We start from the raw sequence: 23001 nt of genomic DNA on the forward strand, positions 1-23001 counted from the left end.
TTTTAGCCAGAGATGAATGTTGGAACAATTTTGTGCTTAATCTTAAATGATATTCTCGAACAGGGATAACTATTTAAAGAAATCCTCAAAACCTTAGCAGGGAGATGGAAAAGGTGACTTAAAACTTAATCTGAGGCATTCGTTTATGATTCCTCAAGTCTGACAAAAAGAAAATTGAATATATATCTGCTGATTTTTACTTTAACTAATTCTGATAGCATTCTACTGCGTTTATTACTTGTTCCTCTCGAAAGTATACAACGAAAATTCTTTTTTTCTCACAGAATAAAGGCAAGTTCTCGTCTATGAATGAGAGGCATAATTTATGGAAATTTCCGATACTCACAAGTCAAGCAAGGGATTCCCATTTGATAAGCCTTTCGGTGGCTACTGAACCGTTTTGTAAGCTTAACAGTGTAACGCGACAACTTGACAAAAGCGCAAACATTTAGCGAGAGTTCTACTTAGACGCAGACTAAAATGTGTGGACTTGGTTTAAATATTGACACTGCCATTTGTCTAGTCCGGAACCACTTCGTACATGTTTGCGCCCTTCTTGAGCAAATGTCCGCCCATGTTGGCTATCTCCACCAGCTGGCCGATGCCCGTCAATATGCCCGCCCGCGTCCCAATCTCCTTCAGTTCCTCGAACTCGAAGATGCGCCGTCCCAGCGCAACGGCGCGCAACTGCATCATGTGCACAAAATTGCGCAGTTGAGAGCCTCTTCCGCCTCCTCCAGCGGCGGGAGCTCTACGGCGTCCCGTTCCCCCGCACGCCGCCGCCTTGATGCTGGTCTGGGTGATGCTCTCGGCTAGCAGGGCGATTACGTCACGCACGTGTTGCGGAGTGACAGTGTTGGACAGGTCCAGGCGCGCTCGTGCCTGTGATAGGTGAATCAGACCGAGAAGTTGCCTGAAAGAAAGAATGAAGAGATGGATAAGAGGTATGAGTGGGGTAGAAAGTTTGTTGCTGCAGTCTTGCGTTTGGCTCTTGAACCGTTGATGAGTTTTATACCCTTGCTGCTTATCATTACCCCTTACTTCGGTCTCTCTTCCATCTTGTTCATACTTTGAATAATATCAAAGTGTTGCTTCGAATTAATTATCACCAGATCATAAATAAATCATAGAATATCTATAGAGTATGTGCGGCTGCGGCACCCGATCATTCTATCATGATAATTAATGCCTAGGTTGACCCGAGGCCAGCCACCATATTTGGCTTAGTTTCTTGCTGCCAAAATGTATTTCGTATTTTGTTTTATGCAGAATCTACGCCGTTCTGTTATGTGCGCATACAACATGCGATATGGAAATCTTCCCATCCATATTTGGCAAGTGGATATTTACAAATTGCCAAACTTGTTTCGCCACAGAACTTTTTACGAGTTAAGGCATGTCTTTGGTCTTCGGTGTATTTTGAAGCCCTAGCGCCGCCTATGACCTAACATTCGTGGCTAATAACTGCTAAGCAGGCAGGCGGTAACCGAAAACATATTCACTTTCATAGTTAGTTGAACATAAAACTGTGAGGGATGTGGGCGGCTGCGGCCTAAGGGCCAGAGCATCGAACATGTTCCAGCGCATTTTCATTTCTTTGTATATATTTGGGGGGAAATTTTGAAACCTTCCGTCTGCGCTTGATGATCATTAAAGCAAATGCAACTGCAGCGACAGGGCAGAGGCACACGCTTGAGGCTTTAACCAGACCCATCTGCTTGGGCCTCATTTCATTCTCGACTCGCACGTCGACGCAAACGGTTCATCAGCTAAGTGGCTCTGACCGGCGGTTCGGTTTGCTTTCATTTCGGTCTTCAGTGTTCAGTGTTCAGTGTTCGGTGTTCAGTCGCAATCCAAAAGCTATCAGTGGCCGTGTGCATTTCCTAACATTGACATTGGCCAGACCATACCGCTGCTCTGTGCGTGCATCTGCTTTGTTTTACTTCATTTATTTCGGATCGGTTCGGATCGGATCGGATCGCAGGCGTTGATGAAATTTCGTCTTCTTATTGTTATTAGTGCTGCTGCTGCATTTTGAGCCCACGGCAATTTTCGTTGGCGTGGGGTGACGAAAGTGCAAAGAGTCGCCCGAGTTTCCATTAATTAGAGAGTGTTTATTACGATTATTGATTGGATTGATTGGAGCTTGAAGCTTGCAGCTTGAAGCTTGCAGCCTGCAGCCCACCATGTTGCTACAGATCGTGGCTTTAGCGGCGATTTTAACGACTGCGCAATGTTTCCAATTGAACAGTAAGTCGGAGTCGGGACTGCATTAATTTGATGCTTAAAATTCCGTTGATTTATGTGCCCATAAAAATATTCTGATAATTGTTGCAAAGTGTTTGGCTTAATGGGGGAATGATCTAACACCAAGATAAACCCTTGGGGCAGATATTTTAAAAAGACAAAATGGGAATGATTTTATGTTTTATTACTTTAATTGTGTTTCAACTTTAAAGGTTTACTTTCTTTGAGATCTTTTTAGATGCCCAAATGGTAGGACTAAAAATATATTTAGTAAGCAGCAGAAAAGGTTGAGTTTGCAGATGAAGAATGGGCTAGAATTAACGAGTAAGCAGATAGGAACAGAAACCAAGTGAAAAGTTACTGATGCAGGCTTTTCCCATGAGTTCTTTTCATGGAAAAGTGGAAAGAATAAGTCCCAAAACGATGAATTGTGGTTATGCGAACGCTAAAAACCAAACACAAAAGCAATTAAAGCCCATGATTAATTTGAATTAAATGATGCAAAACGTTTTGCGTAGTTTATATTCTAGGGGGAAATACTACACGATAGAAGCGTATCACATAATCCATTAAGATGACATCCGTTAGGATCGCATGGCAATCGAACGATGCAACACAATTGAACGTTCTAGGGGGCAATGATTGGATGGGATTTTGCCCTCTTCACTCCACCCAGTTGCGTGTTCTCTGGCAAAAAGTTCCCCCCCACCCCACACAGCAGAAGCCACAAAAAATATCTCCAGACTGGGCATGATTGGACGTTATTTGTATTTGAATGAGGCAAACAATTAACTCAGACGAAGCGTCGACAGGAGATTGAGGCTCTTCATCAGCACAATAATTATCGTCGTCTTACAACTCGAGTCTTTTGTTTGTTTGTTTCTTGTTCTCCCTTAATTGGAATAGATAAAGATATCAAAGGTATGATGCACCTTATGGTGTGGAGTTGGATGCAGAACAAGTTCAAAGAAAACAAGTTTCCTTTCACTTGAATGAACAGCCATTGAGCCCCGGGTTATGGTTCTAGCGAAAAAGGATCTGCCAGAACTAGTTTTGCTGATGAGCCACTTAATGGGCTGATTCGATATTCTGTTTCCTGTTTCGCAGTGACGCAGTTCTATGAGATGCCGCAGCTGTACGACTTGGATGACTACGACCGCTGCATGCAGGAACTGGATGGGCAGACCTCCACTTATTGCTTCGTCCGCGCCCAAGTCCAGCCGAATGAGTCGGTGGCCGCTTGGCGGGCCATCGCCGAGATTTCGCGCTACGATCGCCACCACTTTGACCATCGCCAGCTGTACTTTGGCCTCTGCCTGAGGGAATGCGAGGCCGCCCTGGCCGAGCTGGATGACACCGAGCTGGAGTCGCTGCAGGCGGGTCTGCTCTCGGACAATGAAAAGGTGAGAGACGCATCACAAGCCGTGGGCCATTTAATTCAATCTTCAAACACGACTTGGCATTTATTGGGATGTATTTCCAAACTGCTCTCGGGCCAAGGCGTCGCCCGTAATGACCGATCAGCCACCACCACACGCCACACAAAGCACAACAGAAGCTGTGAAAATGGCCCAAAAGTTTATTCAACTCGAAATCAGCTACGATCTCGGGGGTATTTTAATGGGCATCGCCTCTGAATTCGTGATCTGCATCTGCATCTGCATTTACCTATAAATATTGCATAAATTACACGAATGCCCGGCTAGGAAAGTCCGCTGACGGAAGATGCTGGCCAAATGGATGGTGGGATGGTGTGGCGGATGCCATTGATCCAGTCGATCGATGCCATCAAAATGCATTCACGATGGCTGATTACACAAATGACTGACTTGCTGTTGACTTGGGCGTTGGCCAAAACGTGGAAATGGATACCAAATCCAAATCCAAATCCAATCCAAACCCATCAAAGCAAATACATTTCTTTCAAGGCCAAGGGCTTGGAGTAGATTGGGGTGTGGGGTGTGGGGTGTGGGGTGTGGGTCTGTGTCTCTGGCATTTTGATGGCCCATTCATGGCTATTGCTGTTTCCATGCAGGTGAATGTGTATCTGGGACTGTTTGCCATGGAGTCGCAGAACCGGGAGCAACATCAGCGGCTGACGAGCGCCTGCCTCAACTGGCGGCTGAAGCAGCGAGGATTCAATCTGCGCGCCAAGAGCGTGGTGGAGTACTGCGACGAGGCGGGACATGTGGTGCAGGATGGTGGGTAATCTTTATAGATATGTGTGCAATGAATTCAATGGATGAATCCCTACAGATACCTGGAACTTGACTTTCTATGGCATACTGTTCGGTCTGCTGGTTCTTGCTTGCCTGGGCAGCCTCGCGGACCTACTGCTGAAGCGGCGGCGTCACGACAAGATGCTCAAGGAGCGCGATCACTACAAGACACCGCCCAAGAGCCTCGTCCAGCAGCTGCTGCTCACCTTTTCGGTGGCGCGTAACTGGTATCGGCTCAACCAGGAGCCCAACGGCAAGATCGGACGCGAGCTGCGCTTCCTCGACTGCTTCAAGTTCTTCTCCATGTTCATGGTGATCTTCGCGCACACCAATTGGGTGATCTACGAGAGCGCCATCAGCAATCCGCAGGATCCCGAGCGCCTGCTGCACACGGCCGCGGGCACGCTGCTCGTCTCCGGCTCCCTCATCACCGTCACTTTCTTTGTGATCAGCGGCCTGCTGCTCACCATCAACTGGCTGGCGGTGGCGCGCACTGTGCAGGCCAAGGCAGAGTCCTGGTCCTTCCTGCAGTACGCCGTGCTCTTTGTCAAGTTCAACGTCTTCCGCTACATTCGCCTGACGGTGCCCTACGCCTTTGTCCTGCTGCTCAGCGGCGTGTACTTCGACAATGCCGGCGGTCCGCTCTGGCGGCACATCTACGAGCGGGAGCAGCTGGCCTGCCGTCGCAACTGGTGGACCAATCTGCTGTACATCAACAACTTTGTGCGGACAGACGAGCGCGTAAGTGGATGATCCAACCCGAGCTGCCGGGGAGCTGATTCCTTCTGTGCTTTGCTTTACTCCCGACAGTGTCTGCTCCAGGGCTGGTATCTGGCCGCGGACACGCAATCCTTTGTGCTCAGCCTGGTGCTGCTGATGCTGGGCCATCGCTTTGCCAAATGGAGCAAGCAGCTGTACGCCGTCATCCTGGCGATCTTTATGGCTCTGCCCATGCTGCTCACGTACGCCCTGGACTACTATCCCATCTTTGTGCCCACGCCGCAGTAAGTTCGAGCCTCTCTCTCATACACTTCAATACTCAATCCTCTAAATTAGAACCCAAAAGGACTCGTTCATTGGGGATCGCCAGTTCACGGAGTTCTACACCTCGTCGCTGATGAACTTTGGCTGTTACTTCTGCGGCGTTCTGGCCGCCTTGGCCTACGACCAGCTGGCCCTGCAGCAATACAAATTGCGGGAGTTGCGCAGCTTCCAGCTGCTGTGGTTCGCCCTCATTCCGGTGGGCATCCTCTGGCTGTTCAGCGCTCATCCCATATTCCAGCACTACTATGTCGCACCGTCGGCCATCTGGGGCGCCATATACGCGGGTCTGCAGCGCAATCTCTGGGCCTTTGGTCTGAGCATCTTTATTGTGGGCATGGCCGGGAAGGTGGGCTGTAAGTAAAAAGCCTCGAGACAGCCTCGGACTCCCCCCACGGCTCATGCTGTTTGTTTTGTTTCCGCAGGGATCTTCCGCAAATTCTGCTGTCTGCCCATCTTTCGGATACTGGGACGCCTTACCTATGGCGCATTCATCGTCCATCTGCTGGTGGCGCGCATCGTTCTGGCCACCGTGCGGGAGCCCATCTACTTTGGCACGGGCATGATGGTGGGTCCTTCAGTCTTTCCCTTATCCTAACGCTTATTCTACCTTTCTCTTTGACAGTTTGCCTTCATCTTCTTCACGGTGACGGTGTCGTATCTGTGCTCCTTCCTGCTGGCCATCTTCCTGGAGCTGCCCGTCTCCTCCCTCCTGAAGCTGGTGCGATAGCAGGCAGCACTCGGTCGTAGCTTTACTTGTAGAATTAGTTAACTTAAATTAAAACCACAATCTTACCCCGATCCGATCTGGCTCTGCTCGGCTTCCTGCACTCCGGCCCGGCCGCCGCCGCCGCGTAGCTCCATGAAGAATCGCTCGATGGCGCGGCTGGCCGCATCGCTCAGCAGCGGAGTCACATGCTGGCGTGCATAGGCCAGGAATTTCTTGATCAATATGGGGGGCAGCAGGTCCAGTTCGGCATCCTCGCCCAGCAGCTCCAGGCGCTTGTCCAGGTCGTAGTCCTGCTCCATAATGCTGTCGGTTTCGCTGTTCTCCTCGTCGGCCCTCGCCTCGTAGAAGGTGCCCTCGCACATGGAGTGGCTGGTCTTGGGCTTGATCGCATAGCGCGCCGCTATCTGGGCTCGCTTCTTGGCCCCTGCGTGGAGGGCACGTACATGGGCCGTCAGGGAGATGTCGCGCTCGGCCGAGGGCTTGTCCAGCAGGACGTACACCAGATGGAACTCCTTGAGCAGGCTGGGCACAATGTGGATGTTCTGCAGCAGGTAGCGCCCCTCGTCGTACTGTCCCCGCTGGGGATTGGCAGAGGCGATGATCGAGGGCTGGGCCAGGAACGTGGAGAAGGCGCCCGGCAGCGGCATGTTGATCTCGCCCGACTGCATGCACTGCAGCAGCACGGCCTGCTTCGAGGCCAGCTTGTCCACATCGTCCAGGATGCAGTGGCCGCGACTGCTCGCCGTCATCAGTGCCCCAGCCTGGAGCACGCGCTTGTTTCGCCCTGCGAAGGTCGGACCCAGCCTCTGGGCGGACTGGGCGCCGCGTTTGCCGCTTACGTGCGATCCTCTCTCCGTGCTCTGGGCGCAGCTTTGCAGCATCTTTGACTTGCCGATGCCTGGATCGCCCACAAGCAGCACATTGACCCCTCCATCGCCGCCGCCAAGCAGCGAGAGCAGGCAGGCGGCCTTGGGTAGCTCGTGGCCGTGCATCTCTGGCGCCAGGGACTGCACCAGCAGCTTGAAGCTGTTCGGCTCCGCATTGATCATGGCAATGGCCTCCAGGTCGCGCTCGCTGAACTCTCGCAGCTTGCGGTGCGCATCCTGGATGCTCGCAGCCTTGAGGTAGGCCTTCATCTCGTTGGAAGCTCCAGCTCCGGTGGCCACATCCTCGCCAAGATCCCGCAGCTTGAGCACCCCGTTGACGACAATCTCCTGGCCCACGTGGACGCAGTCCACCAGATCGTGGCGCAGCTCCACATCCATCTCCCCAGGCAGTATGCTGTCATGGTCCGTGATCAGCGACAGACTGGACTCCTCCAGCCGCACGATCTGCTTGGCCGCTATGCGCGTGTACGGCGAGCTCCGCAGCGGCACGAAGTTATCCTTGGCCACGCACTGCGCCTGCTTGCAGAGGTAGGGGCGGGGCTGGAAGGTGCCGCGCTGACGCATCGCCTGCTCCGCCTGGCAGCGCGCGCAGCGGAAGGACTGCCAGGCAATGCTGTACGTCGGTTCACCCACGCTGCTCACAATGCCGCGCACCGAGAACAGCGTGTCCACGCGGTCGTGGCTGATGCCTGTGGTCAGCTCCACTGGCGTAAAGTCCTCGGGGCGCACGTAGATCTTGCGTATGCGGGTCGGTGGCGGCACATACTGCTCCAGGGTGGACTCGAGGCGGGTGGCCAACGTCTCATTCGTGTCCAGGCTGTGATTGAGCACCACCGTGTGCATGGCCACGGCCAGGGTGGACATTGTGCGCAGCGGATGCTCGCGCAGATCCTCCGTCAGCTGAGGCCACACCTGCTTCAGCTGCTCGTCGTGAACGATGCCCAGGGCGGGCAGCTTGAAGAATCCCTGCTCCCGTATCCGCACAAAGTCGTACTTTTGCGGATTGCGCTGGTAGTGTGCCTCCACGGCAGTGATGCGTTTGGCCAGGTCACTGTCCGCCGTGTAGGTGTCGCGCAGAAAGTACAGCCGCCAGCCGGGACACGCCTTGGGATTGTCCACCGCTATGCTCTGCACGAGCAGCCCATCCTCTGGCGCTGCATAGTTCTCGGGCCGCAGAAAGCTGCAGTCTAGGTTGGTGTCGCGACCGCGCCTACTGGCCGGACGATTCCAGCCTCTTGCCGGCGGTGGGCTTGCTTCAGCCGCATCAGCGCCCGGGCCGGCAGCCTCTTGGCCCGGCTGTCGATTTCCGCCAGCAGGGATGACGCGGCCATTGCGACGGAAATAAAAATAGGGCCGATAGCCACCACCTCCACGCCCACGTCCACGTATGAATCTGGAAGGCGCACCGCCTCGGGAAGCCGGTCGATTCATTCAAAAATGTCCATAGAATTACAACTATTTGTACGAATTTACGCGCTATCGCTAGAGATGTGACCGCGGAATTATCGATAAGATATACCGAATACCCTTGCATTTTCAAAATATGCTGTAAATATACCGTGAATCTTTAAATATATTCCTCGATTTTGGTCTTCTGTTTAATATTACCAGCTATTTAGAGGTCTCAACACGGAACCAATAATTTTATCAGATTTATCCATCAATTCTCCACAAGAGTGGTTAGTTTTCACGACTTCTTTTTCTTGGAATGTTTCAAAATTAAGTTAAATAGATCATATAAATAAAATATACCTTAAATGGTCACCCTGATCGTGCTAATGCACTTCCGGTATCAGTACAAAGAAGAGGACAGTAGTTAATATATGTATAAAATTCTTTTGATATTTTTTCGTTGGTTAACATTTTGACAGAAATTTCCAAAATCGACTTTAGCGATTGTTTAAAAGTTGCCCAATTGCGGCTACCAACCAACTTTTGTAGCACAACTTCCTGAATCATGTTTAGCTACGATAAAAAGTCGAACTTCTATGTTTCTGACCTGAATATGAGCAATTACCGGCGATCCTGTTTCCCAGCGTAGCTTTTGCTGTGGAGCTGTGAGGAATCCTTCATCTGATATGCTTCATTTCAAGGAAATGAATGCTGAAAATAGTTTACATTCATTATTGCATTTCAACAATACAACAAAAAAAATCAATCGATCAGCACAGCACGAGTGCATTGAAGAGAAAAAAGCGGTCATATGGTGTACACGTGTAAATAGTTTCTTAATGCGAACGGAGTCGGTGAGAACAATGTCTGATTTTGAATCACAGGTGTATAAAGGCCACAAGCAGAAGCACAGAGCCTTTATTCCATGATCGGAATATCCAGACACCAGAGCTCCCTGCGACAATGCGCCCTTCCACGCTGATATTCGTGAGCCTTGTGCTGGTGTTGTATTTTGTGGTGGCTCCGACTGCCGCAGAGAGGTGCAAGGGAAAGCCCAGTATGTGGATCTGTTTTGAAGCGAGTCGGGTTTATTTCACCTCTCCTGTGTTTTAGGTACACCAAAATGCGAAGGGGAAATGGACCTCGGACGCAACAACAACAGACGGAAGTGTAGAAAGCACTCGAATCCGTCCATGTGGCACTACAATCCAGAGACCAAGAAATGCAGACCATTGAACTACTATGGATGCGGGGGAAACATGAATCGGTGGTGCTCCAAGAAGGCATGCAAGAAGGCATGTCGAAGGTGATTCTGGCCAAAGCTCCAAATACTTCAAGTAAATAAATTTATTTGAGAACTGAAATTACTAAATTCTCTTGAGTTCCCCCCGTATGCGTTTACAGCGGTCAACACAGAAAAATGTCTGATTTAACGGATGGGACTGATATTTTTACGATTCAAAATATACGACAATTTACAAATTTAATTTAAGAAGGGACTATTTTGGTGGTGTCTTTATTTCAGGCTGTGTTGACTTTTTCCAAACCAATTTTTGTTTGCACTCTTGCTAGCCTTTTCAGCGGATTCTCTCTGTCGTGAGGTTCGAACATACATTCTATATTCCTTACATTGAATATTCTTAACAATTTATAATTGAAAGGGACACAAATATTGCTAGATTTGTAATTAAATTAGCTTTTGATACCACATACCACCACGCATTCCCACCGGCGATTATATGCTGTCTATGACAGAAAAGAAAAATAACATTTTTAATTATAACCAAAATAAATGTACTAATTATCTCCTGAAGATCGACAGATAAGTAACTGGAAAAGTATAAAGTTCAAATTTAAAGCAATTATTCGAACCGCTATTGTCGCAATGCAAATTGGCAAATAATTGCATGAAGTGTACCGAAATTCGAATGGAAATCATTGCTCAATTAGATAATTGATTATTATATAGATATTAAATATTCGGCTGTTACAAAATTGGGACTGTGTCGCTTTTTCAATGACCTTTAAAGTTGCTTAAATAAAGTATATAAACCGCTTGTACATAAGTGTTGTAAACATAAACTATTTAATTATAGGGCTAATCAATTGATTGAGAAAGAAAACTCTAGCTTCTGCCTCCCTCGAATCCGAAAATTATTTCATATATAAATACATATGTCCACGTATACATATATCCGATCTCTTTCTATACCTTCTGGAAGGGTAATCAAAGCTGCTCGTGCGGAATGAATTCAGGGCAACCATATTGTATCATTGGAATTGAATTCGCATTCGTTTACAATTCGTTTAGCCGCAATGCAGTCCAAACTAATATTCTGCTGTCTAGTCGGAATATTTCTAGCCTCTTCATTTGATTCAAATGTAAGCATAGCCACACACTACTCTGAAAGAGGTTCTGCATTAATTAGAGTTCACAGGAGGCTGTCGTTTTCAAGTTCACAAACTTCGTCTGTGAGAGCTACAACAAATCCTGGGTAGTGTTCCACAACTGTCGTCTGAAGGCCGTCAGTCGCAGCAGAGTGCTCCTCAACATGAATGAGACGTTATTGCATCCGACCACCGATATGACCTGTCACATTCAAATGTTTAAGAGAGCAAATGGATACAAGCCCTGGCTGATCGACATTAACATTGATGTCTGTCAGTATTTTCGAAGGCGTAATATACCCTTTTTTTCTATATTCCTTAGTTTCTTTAAGGAGTTTACCAACTTCAATCACACTTGCCCCTACGTGGTAAGAATAAACCTGATATTTCTCTAAACTTCCACATCTTAAATTCCAATTAAAGGGCACACTGGTTGTCAAAGATGTGTATCTAAGACCCGAGCTACTGCGTCTTCCCATGCCAACGGGGGACTATCTGATCGCCTCGCACTGGTATCACTTTAAGCAACATCAAACAGATATTAACGTAAGTTTTAGTTACGTTGAGGATCTCCTGAAGAGCTGGTAGTGTTGATGTTAAAAAAAGGTAGTAAAATACATTGTCAAGAACTTATTTTACAGATTTAAAAAATATATATTTATATCAATAAGATAATACATTTCTTGTTGTATAAATAAATTGAAATAGAAAGGAATCTGATTAAAGAGTTGCTTAAAATATGCAGTGCATTGACCAGCGGGGCTCAGCCAGAGTTTTTCACAGCAGCCTAATAATTAACTTTTCTCAACAAAATACTTCGAAAAGCAGTCCAAATTATAGACCAAGCCTTGACATGTTTGTCAGACTCTTGACGGAGAATCAAACTTTAAGTCAATCAGTACAAAAAAAATTATTCTGTCGGTAAACATAAAAAATAATTTCGTTCTAGTAAAGCTCAGTAAATTCAAAACCAAACCAAAAATATGTCTTTCGGCATTGTTTTCACAAATCTATTGCTAGTCTCTGCCTGCATATATGCAATGCGAACGCTCGATCCAACGGAGCATTGCTATGCCTATGTGGCAGCATCACTTGCACTTATTCAAGGTGTTTTGAGCCTTCTGCGTGGTTTGGCTTTGGTGCCCGATGAATGCGGATTGGCATCGTCGATTTCCGAAGACATAGTCATCGTCTTACCGCATACAATGACAAATATCGAAATCTACCTCAAGTCGGATCTCAACAGAGTGGCAATGGTCCACTGCCTGTGCCTCGTTCCACTCATTTACGATGTGGTGGGCAGAATTGGCGACGACTATGACCCTTGCACGGACAAGCTAAAGGATCTGGCTCTATTCGCGAACATGATTTCCACTGGATACTTGGCGATCCATGAAGGCAACGAGCAGTATTACGGATTGCTCGCAGTAGCAATCATTGCAAGATTCGGCGGATCCGCAGTAGATCTTTTGGTCGATTGTGTCGGTTATCATGTGGCCACATTGGGCCCTGCTGGGATCTTGGCGATGATGACCTACACACTGACTGGGAAATAGTTCGCAAAGAAACCTCAAAAGTTTCCCAATGTAGATTTAAATCAATAAATGAAATGATCTATACAAAATTTGAAATTTTGTCTGAGTACAGGGTATGCAAGTTGTGGCGCGTACGAAGCGTCTGACAAATGTTCCTACTCGCTGGCTTTGTAGACTAGCTGTAATTAGTGAGTTTCGAGTTCGTGAAGAATCTCCTGAACAGCTAATGCTGACAGTATCCACTGCAGATCCCACAGATAGAAGAAGAGCGGTGGCGAAAGGCTAAAGAGGGCTTTGGATCACCGTTTTACAAGGGCACGGCACTTGGGGTGAAATACACTGGTTAAATCACAGCTGTTTGGATGCAAAATTTGGTTTAGTCTCTGAGACTTGGCTTGGCTATACCGACGCGGCTTTTAAGGCTGATCAAGAATAGGGTCGGAAACGTTTCCTTCTGTGGGCTACGCAGATTGCTTTAACACTTCGAGTACCGGGTTTATAAAATTGGTTTCGTTCGTTAATCAAAGCTACTCATGCGGAATGAATTTGGGATAATTATATTGTATCATTGGGAGTCAGCTCGCATTCGATTACCATTCGTTTAGGCGCAATGCAGTCCAAACTAATGTTCTGCAGTCTACTCGGAATATTTCTAACATCTACATTCGATTTTAATGCAAGTATATCCAGACACTTCCTTTGACACAGGACCTGCATTAATTATAGTTCACAGGATGCGATCGTTTTCAGGTTCACAAACTTTGTCTGCGAGAGCCACGACAAATCCTGGTTCGTGTTCCACAACTGTCGTTTGAAGGCCGTCAGTCGCAGCAAAGTGCTCCTCAACCTAAATGCGACGATATTCCATCTGACCAACGATATGACCTGTCACATTCAAATGTTTAAGAGAGCAAATGGATATAAGCCCTGGCTTTTCAACATTAAATTTGATGTCTGTCTGTATTTTCGAAGACGTAATATACCCTTTTTTTCTTTAGTACATAGTATCTACAAGGAGTTTACCAACTTCAATCATACATGCCCCTACGTGGTAAGATTAAACGTGATATTTTTTAAAACTTCCACATCTTAAATTCCATTTACAGGGCCCACTGGTTGTTAAAGATATGTATCTAAAGCACGAGCTTTTGCGTCTTCCCATGCCAACGGGTGACTATCTGTTGTCGATGAAGTGGTATTTCGACAAGAAGCATCTAACAGATACGAACATTAGCGTTACTTTCGTAGAGGATCTGCTAAAGAGCTAATGGTGGGAATACCATGATATCCCTGTCACTCAAAGGCCACAGATGCATACAAAAATAGAACAATTGAATGTCAAAGCTGGCGCAACTATTTTTATTGGGCTATGTAGCATTTTCTGTGCAAAAAAATGTTCAGAATTTAGAACTGTTCCCACGGACACAGTGATTCTAATTTTTCGAGATTCTGCTGTACATACATACATACATACATATGTATATTACTAACTATTATTTTATATTATATTATATTATTATACTCCTACTACTAACAGAGTACCGGGTATTAAAGTTGTGACGCGAACGAAGCGTCTCACAACGTTCCTATTCGTTTCTAATGGGTTTTGGTTGCACAAGGTTTAAACATACAAAAATCACTTTATATGTCTAGGGATTCATCTTGGAAATATTCTTTAATATTCCTGAGGATGGTCTTATATTGCTTCAGCTGCTCTTCAATTTCTCGCTTTTCGCGCATATAATAGGCCTTGGACATTTGAACGTATTCTTCGCCTTTAAAGATGAATGTAGAGACCTCTGTGGCGTCTATTGCCTGGTCTTCGGCAGCAGCTGCCTCCTGCTTTGTAGTGGGCTCGCAAAGTTTTATTACCTCAATAGTGTCTTCCGTTGAGATCGTTCTCGAGCGTTTGCTGCAAGGCGGCACAAGACTAATTTCAACTAAGAAATACAATTTTAAGAAAGTTAGGTTTATGTGGCTTGTAATAGATTCTCTTACTCACTCCCATTCTTATAAGTCCAGGGTTTTGTTGCCATGCGCTTGGAATTGCCTGTGGTGGACTCAACATTGTTGATGCTCAACTCATCGCTGTCCATCAGATTTATAAGGTAGCTCTCCTGCGAGGATGTGGACGCCACTTGTTCAAGAGCCTCCTCCTCCTCCGGCTCAGGTGAACCTTCGTAGGGATACGGCACCGCCTCGCCTACTAGTATCTTGCGATTCTTGCTCGAAGATATATATTTCGTATCAAAGTGTTCGAAGCACATGAACATTTTGTGGGGCGGAATCTTTGGGTGAACATGTCCATATTTGCGCCAGATTTCGGCACGCTCAGGTTGCTTGGGAGGGGCGAAGAGTGTTGTTGAGGTGCTGTCGTTTATAAGATAGTAATTTTCACAATTCTTGTAACTACAAACTCTTGTAACCATTATTACTATTTTATTTATTTTTTTTTTTTGAGATTTTTATGTTACCGCTCTACCCTTGGGTAGAGGGGGATTCTTTGGCGCCAGCGGCCACGTCGAGATATGTAACTTGTTACAGTTTTACTCCAATTTTGTCGATAAACTCGATTAATGTTTGGTACGAGCTTGTTTGTTCTTTTTCGAAGAATTGATAGATATTATATTATTACTATTTTATTTTTTTCTGTTGTTGTTTTGGCTAGCGTCGTTCTTAGCGATGGTTTAAATGTGAAGTCAGATGATACTATCGGAATATCGAATATTTGCCCACGAGTGCGCTTGCCTATCATCGATAGCCACCATGTGCTTCACGCTCTTTATCAATGTTGTTTTTTTCTTTGCTGTTGATAACCCACTAATTCATTTGTTTTAAAAGCTGTCTGCTAATTTTTTTGACGAGCATTAATCGGGAATGAAAAGAAATCATCCCGGTTTCTTGTCATCCTGTCGATGGTATCGGCCACAAAACACCGCAATTCCTCAACAAATATTAGCGATCTGGCAGCCTTGAGTAACGGGATAAATTTCTGTGCAACTGCACTCTTTATGTTTTCTTAAAATATTTGTATGTATAAACCATGTTTGTGAGTGCTAAAAATTGTGCAATAGACACCACCATGTCGACCTGCGATTCTGATCTGGAGAGCCACAATGGCGGCATCGATCTGACCTCTAAGAAACCGCGCCAAACTGCATCCGCTGACGTTGCGAGCGTCTGCAAGGGATTCCTAACCACATATAGGGAATACTGCTCCCACACCTCCTTGCACGGTGTGCAGTACCTGGGCGAGCATCAGCGACCGATGCGGGAGAGGATCTTTTGGCTGTGCGCCTTTGTGATCTCCATTTACGGCTGTGCCACGTTGATTGTCAGCGCTTACACCAAGTGGACGGAGACGGTGGGGCCTCATTTACTCTTTCATCAATCTTCAATTAATTTGTGTTTTGCATCTTTCCAGCCTGTGATTGTCAGCTTTGCGGAGAAATCAACTCCCGTGTGGAACATACCCTTTCCCGCCATCACAGTCTGCTCCGAGACCAAGCGAGTGCTGAAAGCGAAAGGTGGGCCAAAGAACAATTGAATTCCAACCTTTATGTCACCCAAAATGTAATTATTTTGCAGGCAAGGAGACTACGTTTGCGGATCTTTACAGTCAGTTCAATAATGAGATGCGTTCTTCGCGCGTATTCAAGCCGCAAAACATTAGCGCCCGGGAGATGGAGGAGTTTCGCACTCTTCTCCATGTGTGCAACACGCAAATCATTGATCAGGCCATGCCGCTGATTGCCGGCGACGATGTCGACTACTTTGATGTGCTGGAACGAATGTTGCCCCAGTTTGATCGGTACTTCTTCTACTGCCGCTGGCTGAGCCGCTTCAGTGAATGCGACAAGTTCTTCCGCAAAACGCTGACGGAGGAGGGCATATGCTTCACTTTCAACGGCCTGAGGGCCACCGACATTTACAGGGAAGACACCTACCAGTATCGGCACAGTGCCGATGCCTTGGAAATGGAGAATATCAGCTCGCACACGGCCTGGTCGCTGGAAACGGGCTATGATCTGGAGAGTGATGTGATCACGTATCCGGCCCGCGTGCTCAGTGCCGGGGCTCGGTCGGGCATCTTTCTGGCCCTGCAGAGCTTCAAGCAGGAGGTAGACTATGCTTGCCGAGGGCCTGTTCAAGGTTTTAAAGTTCTGCTGCATGCCCCGGACGACGTGCCGCAGGTCTCGAAGCAATTCGTGCGCATTCCCATGGGCAAGGAGGTCCTCATTGCGGTCAAACCAAGCATGATTACCATGTCCTCGGGCATTGCCGAGTACCATCCGCTGCGGCGCCAGTGCTTCCTCAGCCATGAGCGGTCCCTGCGCTTCTTCAAGGTATACACCGAGTCCAATTGTCAGCTTGAGTGCTTGGCCAACTTCACGCTGACCAAGTGCGGCTGCGTAAAGTTCTCGATGCCCAGGAACATGGATATGCCGGTGTGTGGCGAGGATAAAATCTATTGCTACGATCGGGCCGAGCGGGAGCTGCTCGTGAGGGAGTTCCATCGGGTGAAAGCACTGAATGCGGCCAGAGAGGATCCACGGGGAGTGGAATCGGCTTGCAATTGCATGCCGGCGTGTACTTCTTTGGTCTACAACACGGAAATATCACAGGCGAACTTTGATCTAGAAGAAATGCTGCTTGCCGAAGGCGACACTGACTTCATGGAGGAATATCCCGGCTCCCAGATGTCTCGGCTCTCCATCTACTTCAAGCAGAGCCAGTTCATCACCTCGAAGCGGTCCGAGCTGTACGGCATAACCGAGTTCCTGGCCAATTGTGGCGGTATTTTCGGCCTCTTCATGGGCTTCTCCATACTCAGCCTGGTGGAGATGATATACCACTTTACCTTGCGTTTCTGCACTAACATGAAACACTTGGTTAAAGTGGAGGAATAATTCGAGGAAAATTAAGATGTTCGCTGTGCCTGAACCACGCGAATGTTGTCCAGGGCAACAGTGAACAAATCTTATCTCATTTCGTTTAATTTATTGTTTTAATATTATTTGTTAATTATATTATCTGTTCCTTTGTATAAATATATGTAGTTTAAATAAATATAAACATAATTCAAATCGCAGCCGACAGTCTGAGATGAGGCGATGTGGCAGCCCCGCATGCTCGCTTGCGCGCCAAAACTATCGTATCAAAGTGTTGACACATGCGTGAAAATTAATTTGAAATTACAAATTCCCAATTTATTTCAATTGAATTTACATTTTGTTATTAAATGCACTCTTTGCATAAATAAAATATTACCCCCAAGAGAAGGAAAACACAATTCAAGCGCACGAAATGCAACTCTGCTGAACAAAATTGCGATATTTTGGCAACCCGGCATCCCGTCTATTGTTCTGCTCTTTTTTAAGGCGGCCTTCGTCGCGTGAAGATTGTGAAAATTGTGGTTTTCCAATTACTTTCGTGTCAATTGCAGTTAATTTAATTTAATTACAACACAACATGTCTGCAGACCAGGCCCAGTTCCAGCAGCTTTTGGTTTCCCTGCTATCTACGGATAATGATGTTCGCCAGCAGGCCGAGGTGAGTGTTCTGTTCTCGTTTGTGCGAAAGATATGGTGGAGGAAGGGGGATCAACACGAAAAATTGAATTGCAGAAATTCTGTGATGCGCAATATGCATATTGACGTGCCATCTAGTATATAAAATTGGGCACAGGCCTTTGTGCTCTTGTCGGTGAGATCCATTTTGTTCGCAGGCATATTTTTTCCTATTAAATTTGTACCCTGAATCATCCGTTCCGCACACAAAACGTGTTTTTGCCTTCCCTTTTGACGCCACATTCGCATGTGTGTTGCGTCTCTTTCGGATGAAGCGCGACAGAGATAGAGATAGCGAGAGCCGAAACAGAGGTATAAAGCAAAATATCATTTAGGAATTGAACAATTTAAAATTTCTTATGATATGTATGTTCATTTGTATGTATATTTTGGGCAAACGGAAACAAAGAGCAGGTGCAAAAGTGTGGTGGAATGACGCATTGGATGGGATGGTGGATGGGAAAATGCAATCTGTTTAGTATTCCGTGTTGATAAGCGCCGTGCTCGGGGGCACATGGCACATGGCAACGCCCGCCGACCTTGAAGCATCGGCTCCACCCACCTGGAAACGAAACCAAATCTGTTTTCGTTGATTATTCACGTTTCGGTCTGCTTTCTACCATATGTATTCCAGGATGCCTACAACGCACTGCAGCGGGACCTGAAGGTGACACATCTTCTGGCCAACATCCACAATGGTCAGCAATCCGAGGAGGCCCGCCAGATGGCCGCCGTTCTGCTGCGTCGTCTCTTCACCACCGACTTCCCGGATTTCTACAAAGAGGTACGTAATGCTTCAGTGGGCAACGCCCCAGAGAGGGATTTTCTAATGAAACCTCTGCCCTCTCTCTGCCCGTAGATTCCACCAGAGTCCCAGAACCAGCTGCTGCAGCAGATTTTGCTGGCCGTGCAGCAGGAGGTGACGCCGCAGCTGAGGAGGAAGATCTGCGAGGTGGTGGCCGAGGTGGCACGCAATCTGGTCGACGATGATGGCAACAACCAGTGGCCGGATATCCTCCAGTTTCTCTTCCAATGCGCCAACTCGCCGACGCCCCAGTTGCAGGAGGCCGCGCTACGGATCTTCACCAGTGTTCCGTCGATCTTTGGCAACCAGGAGACGCAGTACATTGATCTGATCAAGCAGATGCTGGCCAAGAGCATGGACCCCAGCTCGGATCCCGAGGTGCGCATCCAGGCTGTGCGCGCTGTTGGCGCCTTCATCCTCTTCCACGACAAGGAGAAGGAGGTGGTCGTGTACAAGCACTTTAGCGACATGCTGCACCGTATGCTCGTCATCACCGGCGAATCCATCGAGGCCCAGGACGACCAGAGTCTGCTGAAGCTGCTGATCGACATGACCGAAAGCTGTCCCAAGTTCCTGCGGCCCCAGCTGGAGTTCATCTTCGAGATCTGCATGAAGGTGTTCAGCTCGAAGGACTTCGAGGACACCTGGCGTCATCTGGTGCTGGAGGTGATGGTCTCCCTCTCCGAGAATGCCCCTGCCATGGTGCGCAAGCGTGCGGAAAAGTACATCGTTGCCCTGATCCCACTGGTGCTGCAGATGATGACGGATCTGGACGATGACGATGACTGGTCGACCACCGATGTCGTCGACGACGACGATCACAGCGACAACAATGTGATTGCCGAGTCCTCGCTGGACCGCCTCGCCTGCGGCCTGGGCGGCAAGATGATCCTGCCTCAGGTGATGAGCTCCCTGCCGGCGATGTTGAGCCACAGCGATTGGAAGCACCGCTTCGCCGCACTCATGGCCATCTCGTCCATCGGCGAGGGCTGCCACAAGCAAATGGAAGCCATACTCGATGAGGTGATGTCGGGCGTGCTGAACTTCCTGCGGGATCCCCATCCACGCGTGCGCTACTCCGCATGCAATGCCATCGGCCAGATGTCTACAGACTTTGCCCCCATCTTTGAGAAGAAGTTCCACAGCCAGGTATAACATCTTGCATATAGGAGTTCCCCTTGAAATGGTTCTCATCTGTGCCTTGTCCTCGTTTAGGTGATTCCCGGCTTGATGCTGCTGCTGGACGATGTGCAGAATCCCCGTGTGCAGGCTCATGCCGGTGCCGCTTTGGTCAACTTCAGCGAGGATTGTCCCAAGAACATTTTGACACGCTATCTAGACGGGATCATGGCCAAGCTGGAGGCCATTCTCAACTCAAAGTTCAAGGAGCTGGTCGAGAAGGGCAACAAGCTGGTGCTGGAGCAGGTCGTCACCACCATTGCCTCTGTGGCGGACACTTGCGAGGCCGAGTTCGTGGCCTACTACGACCGCCTGATGCCCTGCCTCAAGTTCATCATCCAGAACGCCAATTCCGAGGATCTGCGCATGCTGCGCGGCAAGACCATCGAGTGTGTGAGCCTCATCGGACTGGCCGTGGGCCGGGAGAAGTTCATCGGAGATGCCGGCGAGATCATGGACATGCTGCTGGTCAATCACACCGAGGGCGCAGAGCTGGCTGACGATGATCCGCAGACCTCCTACCTGATCACGGCCTGGGCGCGTATGTGCAAGATCCTGGGCAAGCAGTTCGAGCAGTATCTGCCCCTGGTGATGGGCCCCGTGATGCGCACCGCCTCCATGAAGCCCGAGGTGGCCATGCTGGACAACGACGAGGTCGAGGACATTGAGGGCGATGTCGACTGGTCGTTTATCAATCTGGGGGAGCAGCAAAACTTTGCCATCCGCACAGCCGGCATGGACGACAAGGCTTCCGCCTGCGAGATGCTCGTCTGCTACGCCCGCGAGCTGAAGGAGGGATTCGCCGAGTACGCCGAGGAGGTGGTCCGCCTAATGCTGCCCATGCTCAAGTTCTACTTCCACGATGGCGTCCGCACAGCCGCCGCCGAGTCGCTGCCTTATCTGCTCGACTGCGCCAAGATCAAGGGCCCCCAGTACTTGGAGGGCATGTGGCTCTACATTTGCCCCGAGCTCCTGAAGGTGATCGTCACCGAGCCAGAGCCGGAAGTGCAGTCCGAGCTGCTCAACTCGCTGGCCAAGTGCATTGAGACCTTGGGCCCCAACTGCCTCAACGAGGAGGCCATGAAGCAAGTCCTCGAGATCATCAACAAGTATGTTCTGGAGCACTTTGAGCGCGCCGACAAGCGTCTGGCTGCCCGCAACGAGGAGGACTACGACGATGGTGTCGAGGAGGAGCTGGCCGAGCAGGACGACACCGATGTCTACATCCTGTCCAAGGTGATTGACATCACGCATGCCCTCTTCCTGACGAACAAGGCCCAGTTTCTGCCAGCCTTTGAGCAGGTGGCCCCGCACTTTGTGAAGCTGCTGGATCCCAGTCGTCCACCAACCGACCGTCAATGGGGTGTGTGTGTCTTTGATGATTTGATTGGTGAGTGTTGATTGAGTGAATTTCTATAAAGAATCGTTTAATTTCATGTCTTTGTTCGCAGAGTTCTGTGGCCCCGCCAGTGCCCCGTACCAGCAGATCTTCACGCCAGCCCTGCTGCAGTATGTGGGCGACAAGTCGCCGGAGGTGCGCCAGGCTGCTGCCTATGGCTGCGGTGTTCTGGCCCAGTTTGGTGGCGAGCAATTTGCGGTCACATGCGCTCAGATCATTCCATTGCTGGTGCAGGTCATTAATGATCCCAAGGCCCGCGAAATCGAGAACATCAACGCCACGGAAAACGCCATTTCGGCCTTTGCCAAGATCCTCAAGTATAACAAGTCGGCGCTGTCCAATGTGGATGAGCTGATTGGCGTGTGGTTCTCGTGGCTGCCCATTTCTGAGGATCCCGAGGAGGCCGCCCACATCTATGGCTACATGTGCGATCTGATTGAGGCCAATCATCCGGTCATTCTGGGCGCCAACAACTCCAATCTGCCGCGCATCGTCTCCATCATCGCCGAAGCGTACTGCACCAAGGTGCTGGAGGCCACCAGTGCGACCGGTACCCGCATGCTCACCATCGTCAAGCAGGTCGAGTCGAATCCCGACGTGATGCAGGCCTGTGCCAGCAGCCTGAGTGCCGAGCAGCAGCAGGCGCTGCAGGACGCCTACCGGGAGCTGGCCAGCAAGGCAGCTGCCTAAGAGGGGATCATCACCATGTACTCCATCCCCCACTTTTGGATCCATAAAAAGGGATAGAAGGAGCATTACTCTCGTTATTATTTTTTACTCTTGCCGACAGTATCGTGTCGAATCGGCAAATGCATTAATAACTATGTTAAAACAGGGATTCACACACATTTTTGTGTGCATCCATCCATAGAGTTATACAGATAATGATTCTATATATACATTGTGATTTCAATCAAAACTCTTCTCTCACGAAGACACAAGTCAGCGACTTCTTAGAATTTGACATGTTGAATGGATGGAACCCATTGCCATCATCAGAACACAAATTCCAATAGATTATTTTCGTTATTCAAGTTATCGTGTTATATACAGGATATATATTGTATATTTGGCCAATAACCACGGCCACCACCTCTCTTCCCCACACACTCACACAAAAAACTCTCTCACACACAACATAACCACGAAAATTTGGATGTGAGCGTCGTCCGAATCGAACGAAATGTAACATGCATTCAAAACCATTTCAAATGATAAAAATGTATTTTAAAAATGATTAAAAGGTCGAAATAAATAACAAGTAAAACGAAAATGCCGGATTATTTAATTTCAATGAGAATATTATTCAGTGGCGTGGTGATATGAAAACTACAAATTAAAAGAGATGTCACCAGAGAAATTTCGAACGTTTTGCTCTCTTATATCTCGGTAAACTCCAGATGACAGGACCTGCTGCTTAAAGTCAGTGAAAAACATTAGGAAGTAAATATATGTGCGTTTTGTAGACAAGTTATATATAAATGAACAGTACACAGTAGTTTGCTATATAATCAAAGAGTATATAAAAAAACACAAAGATCGCTTATTTTAAAGATTTAACAGACGTTTAAATTAAATGTGATGTATACAACGCGCATGCATGTGGTGA

The 23001-nt window shown here is 48.1% G+C and overlaps 8 protein-coding genes across 11 annotated transcripts; 6 read left to right on the plus strand and 2 right to left on the minus strand.

Moving 5' to 3' along the window:
• Nucleotides 1-58: 58 nt before the first annotated feature.
• Nucleotides 59-8609, minus strand: LOC117899413 (DNA replication licensing factor REC). Its single transcript, XM_034809403.1, has 2 exons — nt 6304-8609; nt 59-913 (listed from the first exon to the last, which is right to left on the minus strand). Exons 1-2 carry the CDS (start codon nt 8553-8555, stop codon nt 520-522), a joined length of 2646 nt encoding a protein of 881 aa, XP_034665294.1. The 5' UTR covers nt 8556-8609; the 3' UTR covers nt 59-519.
• On the plus strand, nt 1771-6269 carry LOC117899414 (nose resistant to fluoxetine protein 6). Its single transcript, XM_034809404.1, has 8 exons — nt 1771-2250; nt 3355-3650; nt 4283-4448; nt 4504-5207; nt 5277-5470; nt 5523-5863; nt 5933-6075; nt 6133-6269. Exons 1-8 carry the CDS (start codon nt 2187-2189, stop codon nt 6235-6237), a joined length of 2013 nt encoding a protein of 670 aa, XP_034665295.1. The 5' UTR covers nt 1771-2186; the 3' UTR covers nt 6238-6269.
• Nucleotides 8610-8904: 295 nt separating the features above from the next.
• On the plus strand, nt 8905-10659 carry LOC117899417 (male accessory gland serine protease inhibitor-like). 4 transcript variants are annotated; one of them, XR_004649176.1, is made up of 3 exons: nt 8905-9573; nt 9630-10117; nt 10178-10658. XR_004649176.1 is itself a non-coding variant. In XM_034809407.1 (2 exons), exons 1-2 carry the CDS (start codon nt 9480-9482, stop codon nt 9824-9826), a joined length of 291 nt encoding a protein of 96 aa, XP_034665298.1. In that variant the 5' UTR covers nt 8909-9479; the 3' UTR covers nt 9827-10651. The 4 variants fall into 4 exon arrangements, 1 of the variants encoding a protein (XP_034665298.1); XR_004649177.1 differs by having other exon boundaries at nt 8908-9573; nt 9630-9853; nt 9921-10659; XR_004649178.1 differs by having other exon boundaries at nt 8908-9340; nt 9401-9573; nt 9630-10649.
• A 173-nt stretch (nt 10660-10832) lies between these two features.
• On the plus strand, nt 10833-11492 carry LOC117898800. The gene is made up of 3 exons (XM_034808443.1): nt 10833-10862; nt 10946-11272; nt 11328-11492. The coding sequence occupies exons 1-3, from the start codon at nt 10833-10835 to the stop codon at nt 11490-11492; spliced, it is 522 nt and encodes a 173-aa protein (XP_034664334.1).
• Nucleotides 11493-11784: 292 nt separating this feature from the next.
• On the plus strand, nt 11785-12528 carry LOC117899416. The gene has a single exon (XM_034809406.1). It carries the CDS (start codon nt 11888-11890, stop codon nt 12458-12460), a length of 573 nt encoding a protein of 190 aa, XP_034665297.1. The 5' UTR covers nt 11785-11887; the 3' UTR covers nt 12461-12528.
• Nucleotides 12529-13966: 1438 nt separating this feature from the next.
• On the minus strand, nt 13967-15106 carry LOC117899415. The gene is made up of 2 exons (XM_034809405.1): nt 14442-15106; nt 13967-14379 (listed from the first exon to the last, which is right to left on the minus strand). The coding sequence occupies exons 1-2, from the start codon at nt 14866-14868 to the stop codon at nt 14081-14083; spliced, it is 726 nt and encodes a 241-aa protein (XP_034665296.1). The 5' UTR covers nt 14869-15106; the 3' UTR covers nt 13967-14080.
• Nucleotides 15107-15406: 300 nt separating this feature from the next.
• Nucleotides 15407-17498, plus strand: LOC117896075 (pickpocket protein 28). Its single transcript, XM_034804105.1, has 3 exons — nt 15407-15803; nt 15864-15966; nt 16028-17498. The coding sequence occupies exons 1-3, from the start codon at nt 15483-15485 to the stop codon at nt 17347-17349; spliced, it is 1746 nt and encodes a 581-aa protein (XP_034659996.1). The 5' UTR covers nt 15407-15482; the 3' UTR covers nt 17350-17498.
• A 300-nt stretch (nt 17499-17798) lies between these two features.
• On the plus strand, nt 17799-22502 carry LOC117896074 (importin-5). Its single transcript, XM_034804103.1, has 5 exons — nt 17799-17992; nt 18644-18793; nt 18869-19963; nt 20030-21383; nt 21445-22502. Exons 1-5 carry the CDS (start codon nt 17912-17914, stop codon nt 22080-22082), a joined length of 3318 nt encoding a protein of 1105 aa, XP_034659994.1. The 5' UTR covers nt 17799-17911; the 3' UTR covers nt 22083-22502.
• Nucleotides 22503-23001: the final 499 nt, after the last annotated feature.

Source organism: Drosophila subobscura, chromosome O, assembly GCF_008121235.1.
Source record: "Drosophila subobscura isolate 14011-0131.10 chromosome O, UCBerk_Dsub_1.0, whole genome shotgun sequence".
Classification (NCBI taxonomy): domain Eukaryota; kingdom Metazoa; phylum Arthropoda; class Insecta; order Diptera; family Drosophilidae; genus Drosophila; species Drosophila subobscura.

What these genes read in the sequence shown, in the direction of transcription:
- LOC117899417 (XM_034809407.1), top strand. Translation starts at nt 9,480, where the DNA reads ATGCGCCCTTCCACGCTGATATTCGTGAGCCTTGTGCTGGTGTTGTAT. An exon ending in GAGGTGCAAGGGAAAGCCCA is followed by an intron (nt 9,574 to 9,629) that starts GTATGTGGATCT and finishes CCTGTGTTTTAG; the next exon opens with GTACACCAAAATGCGAAGGG.
- LOC117899415 (XM_034809405.1), bottom strand. Translation starts at nt 14,868, where the DNA reads ATGGTTACAAGAGTTTGTAGTTACAAGAATTGTGAAAATTACTATCTT. An exon ending in CTGGACTTATAAGAATGGGA is followed by an intron (nt 14,380 to 14,441) that starts GTGAGTAAGAGA and finishes TGTATTTCTTAG; the next exon opens with TTGAAATTAGTCTTGTGCCG.
- LOC117899413 (XM_034809403.1), bottom strand. Translation starts at nt 8,555, where the DNA reads ATGAATCGACCGGCTTCCCGAGGCGGTGCGCCTTCCAGATTCATACGT. An exon ending in CAGAGCCAGATCGGATCGGG is followed by an intron (nt 914 to 6,303) that starts GTAAGATTGTGG and finishes TCTTTCTTTCAG; the next exon opens with GCAACTTCTCGGTCTGATTC.
- LOC117899416 (XM_034809406.1), top strand. Translation starts at nt 11,888, where the DNA reads ATGTCTTTCGGCATTGTTTTCACAAATCTATTGCTAGTCTCTGCCTGC.
- LOC117896074 (XM_034804103.1), top strand. Translation starts at nt 17,912, where the DNA reads ATGTCTGCAGACCAGGCCCAGTTCCAGCAGCTTTTGGTTTCCCTGCTA. An exon ending in TCCCGGATTTCTACAAAGAG is followed by an intron (nt 18,794 to 18,868) that starts GTACGTAATGCT and finishes CTCTGCCCGTAG; the next exon opens with ATTCCACCAGAGTCCCAGAA. An exon ending in AGAAGAAGTTCCACAGCCAG is followed by an intron (nt 19,964 to 20,029) that starts GTATAACATCTT and finishes GTCCTCGTTTAG; the next exon opens with GTGATTCCCGGCTTGATGCT.
- LOC117896075 (XM_034804105.1), top strand. Translation starts at nt 15,483, where the DNA reads ATGTTTGTGAGTGCTAAAAATTGTGCAATAGACACCACCATGTCGACC. An exon ending in ACACCAAGTGGACGGAGACG is followed by an intron (nt 15,804 to 15,863) that starts GTGGGGCCTCAT and finishes GCATCTTTCCAG; the next exon opens with CCTGTGATTGTCAGCTTTGC. An exon ending in GCGAGTGCTGAAAGCGAAAG is followed by an intron (nt 15,967 to 16,027) that starts GTGGGCCAAAGA and finishes ATTATTTTGCAG; the next exon opens with GCAAGGAGACTACGTTTGCG.
- LOC117899414 (XM_034809404.1), top strand. Translation starts at nt 2,187, where the DNA reads ATGTTGCTACAGATCGTGGCTTTAGCGGCGATTTTAACGACTGCGCAA. An exon ending in TGCTCTCGGACAATGAAAAG is followed by an intron (nt 3,651 to 4,282) that starts GTGAGAGACGCA and finishes GTTTCCATGCAG; the next exon opens with GTGAATGTGTATCTGGGACT. An exon ending in ACTTTGGCACGGGCATGATG is followed by an intron (nt 6,076 to 6,132) that starts GTGGGTCCTTCA and finishes TCTCTTTGACAG; the next exon opens with TTTGCCTTCATCTTCTTCAC.
- LOC117898800 (XM_034808443.1), top strand. Translation starts at nt 10,833, where the DNA reads ATGCAGTCCAAACTAATATTCTGCTGTCTA. An exon ending in AACTAATATTCTGCTGTCTA is followed by an intron (nt 10,863 to 10,945) that starts GTCGGAATATTT and finishes TGCATTAATTAG; the next exon opens with AGTTCACAGGAGGCTGTCGT. An exon ending in ATCACACTTGCCCCTACGTG is followed by an intron (nt 11,273 to 11,327) that starts GTAAGAATAAAC and finishes TTCCAATTAAAG; the next exon opens with GGCACACTGGTTGTCAAAGA.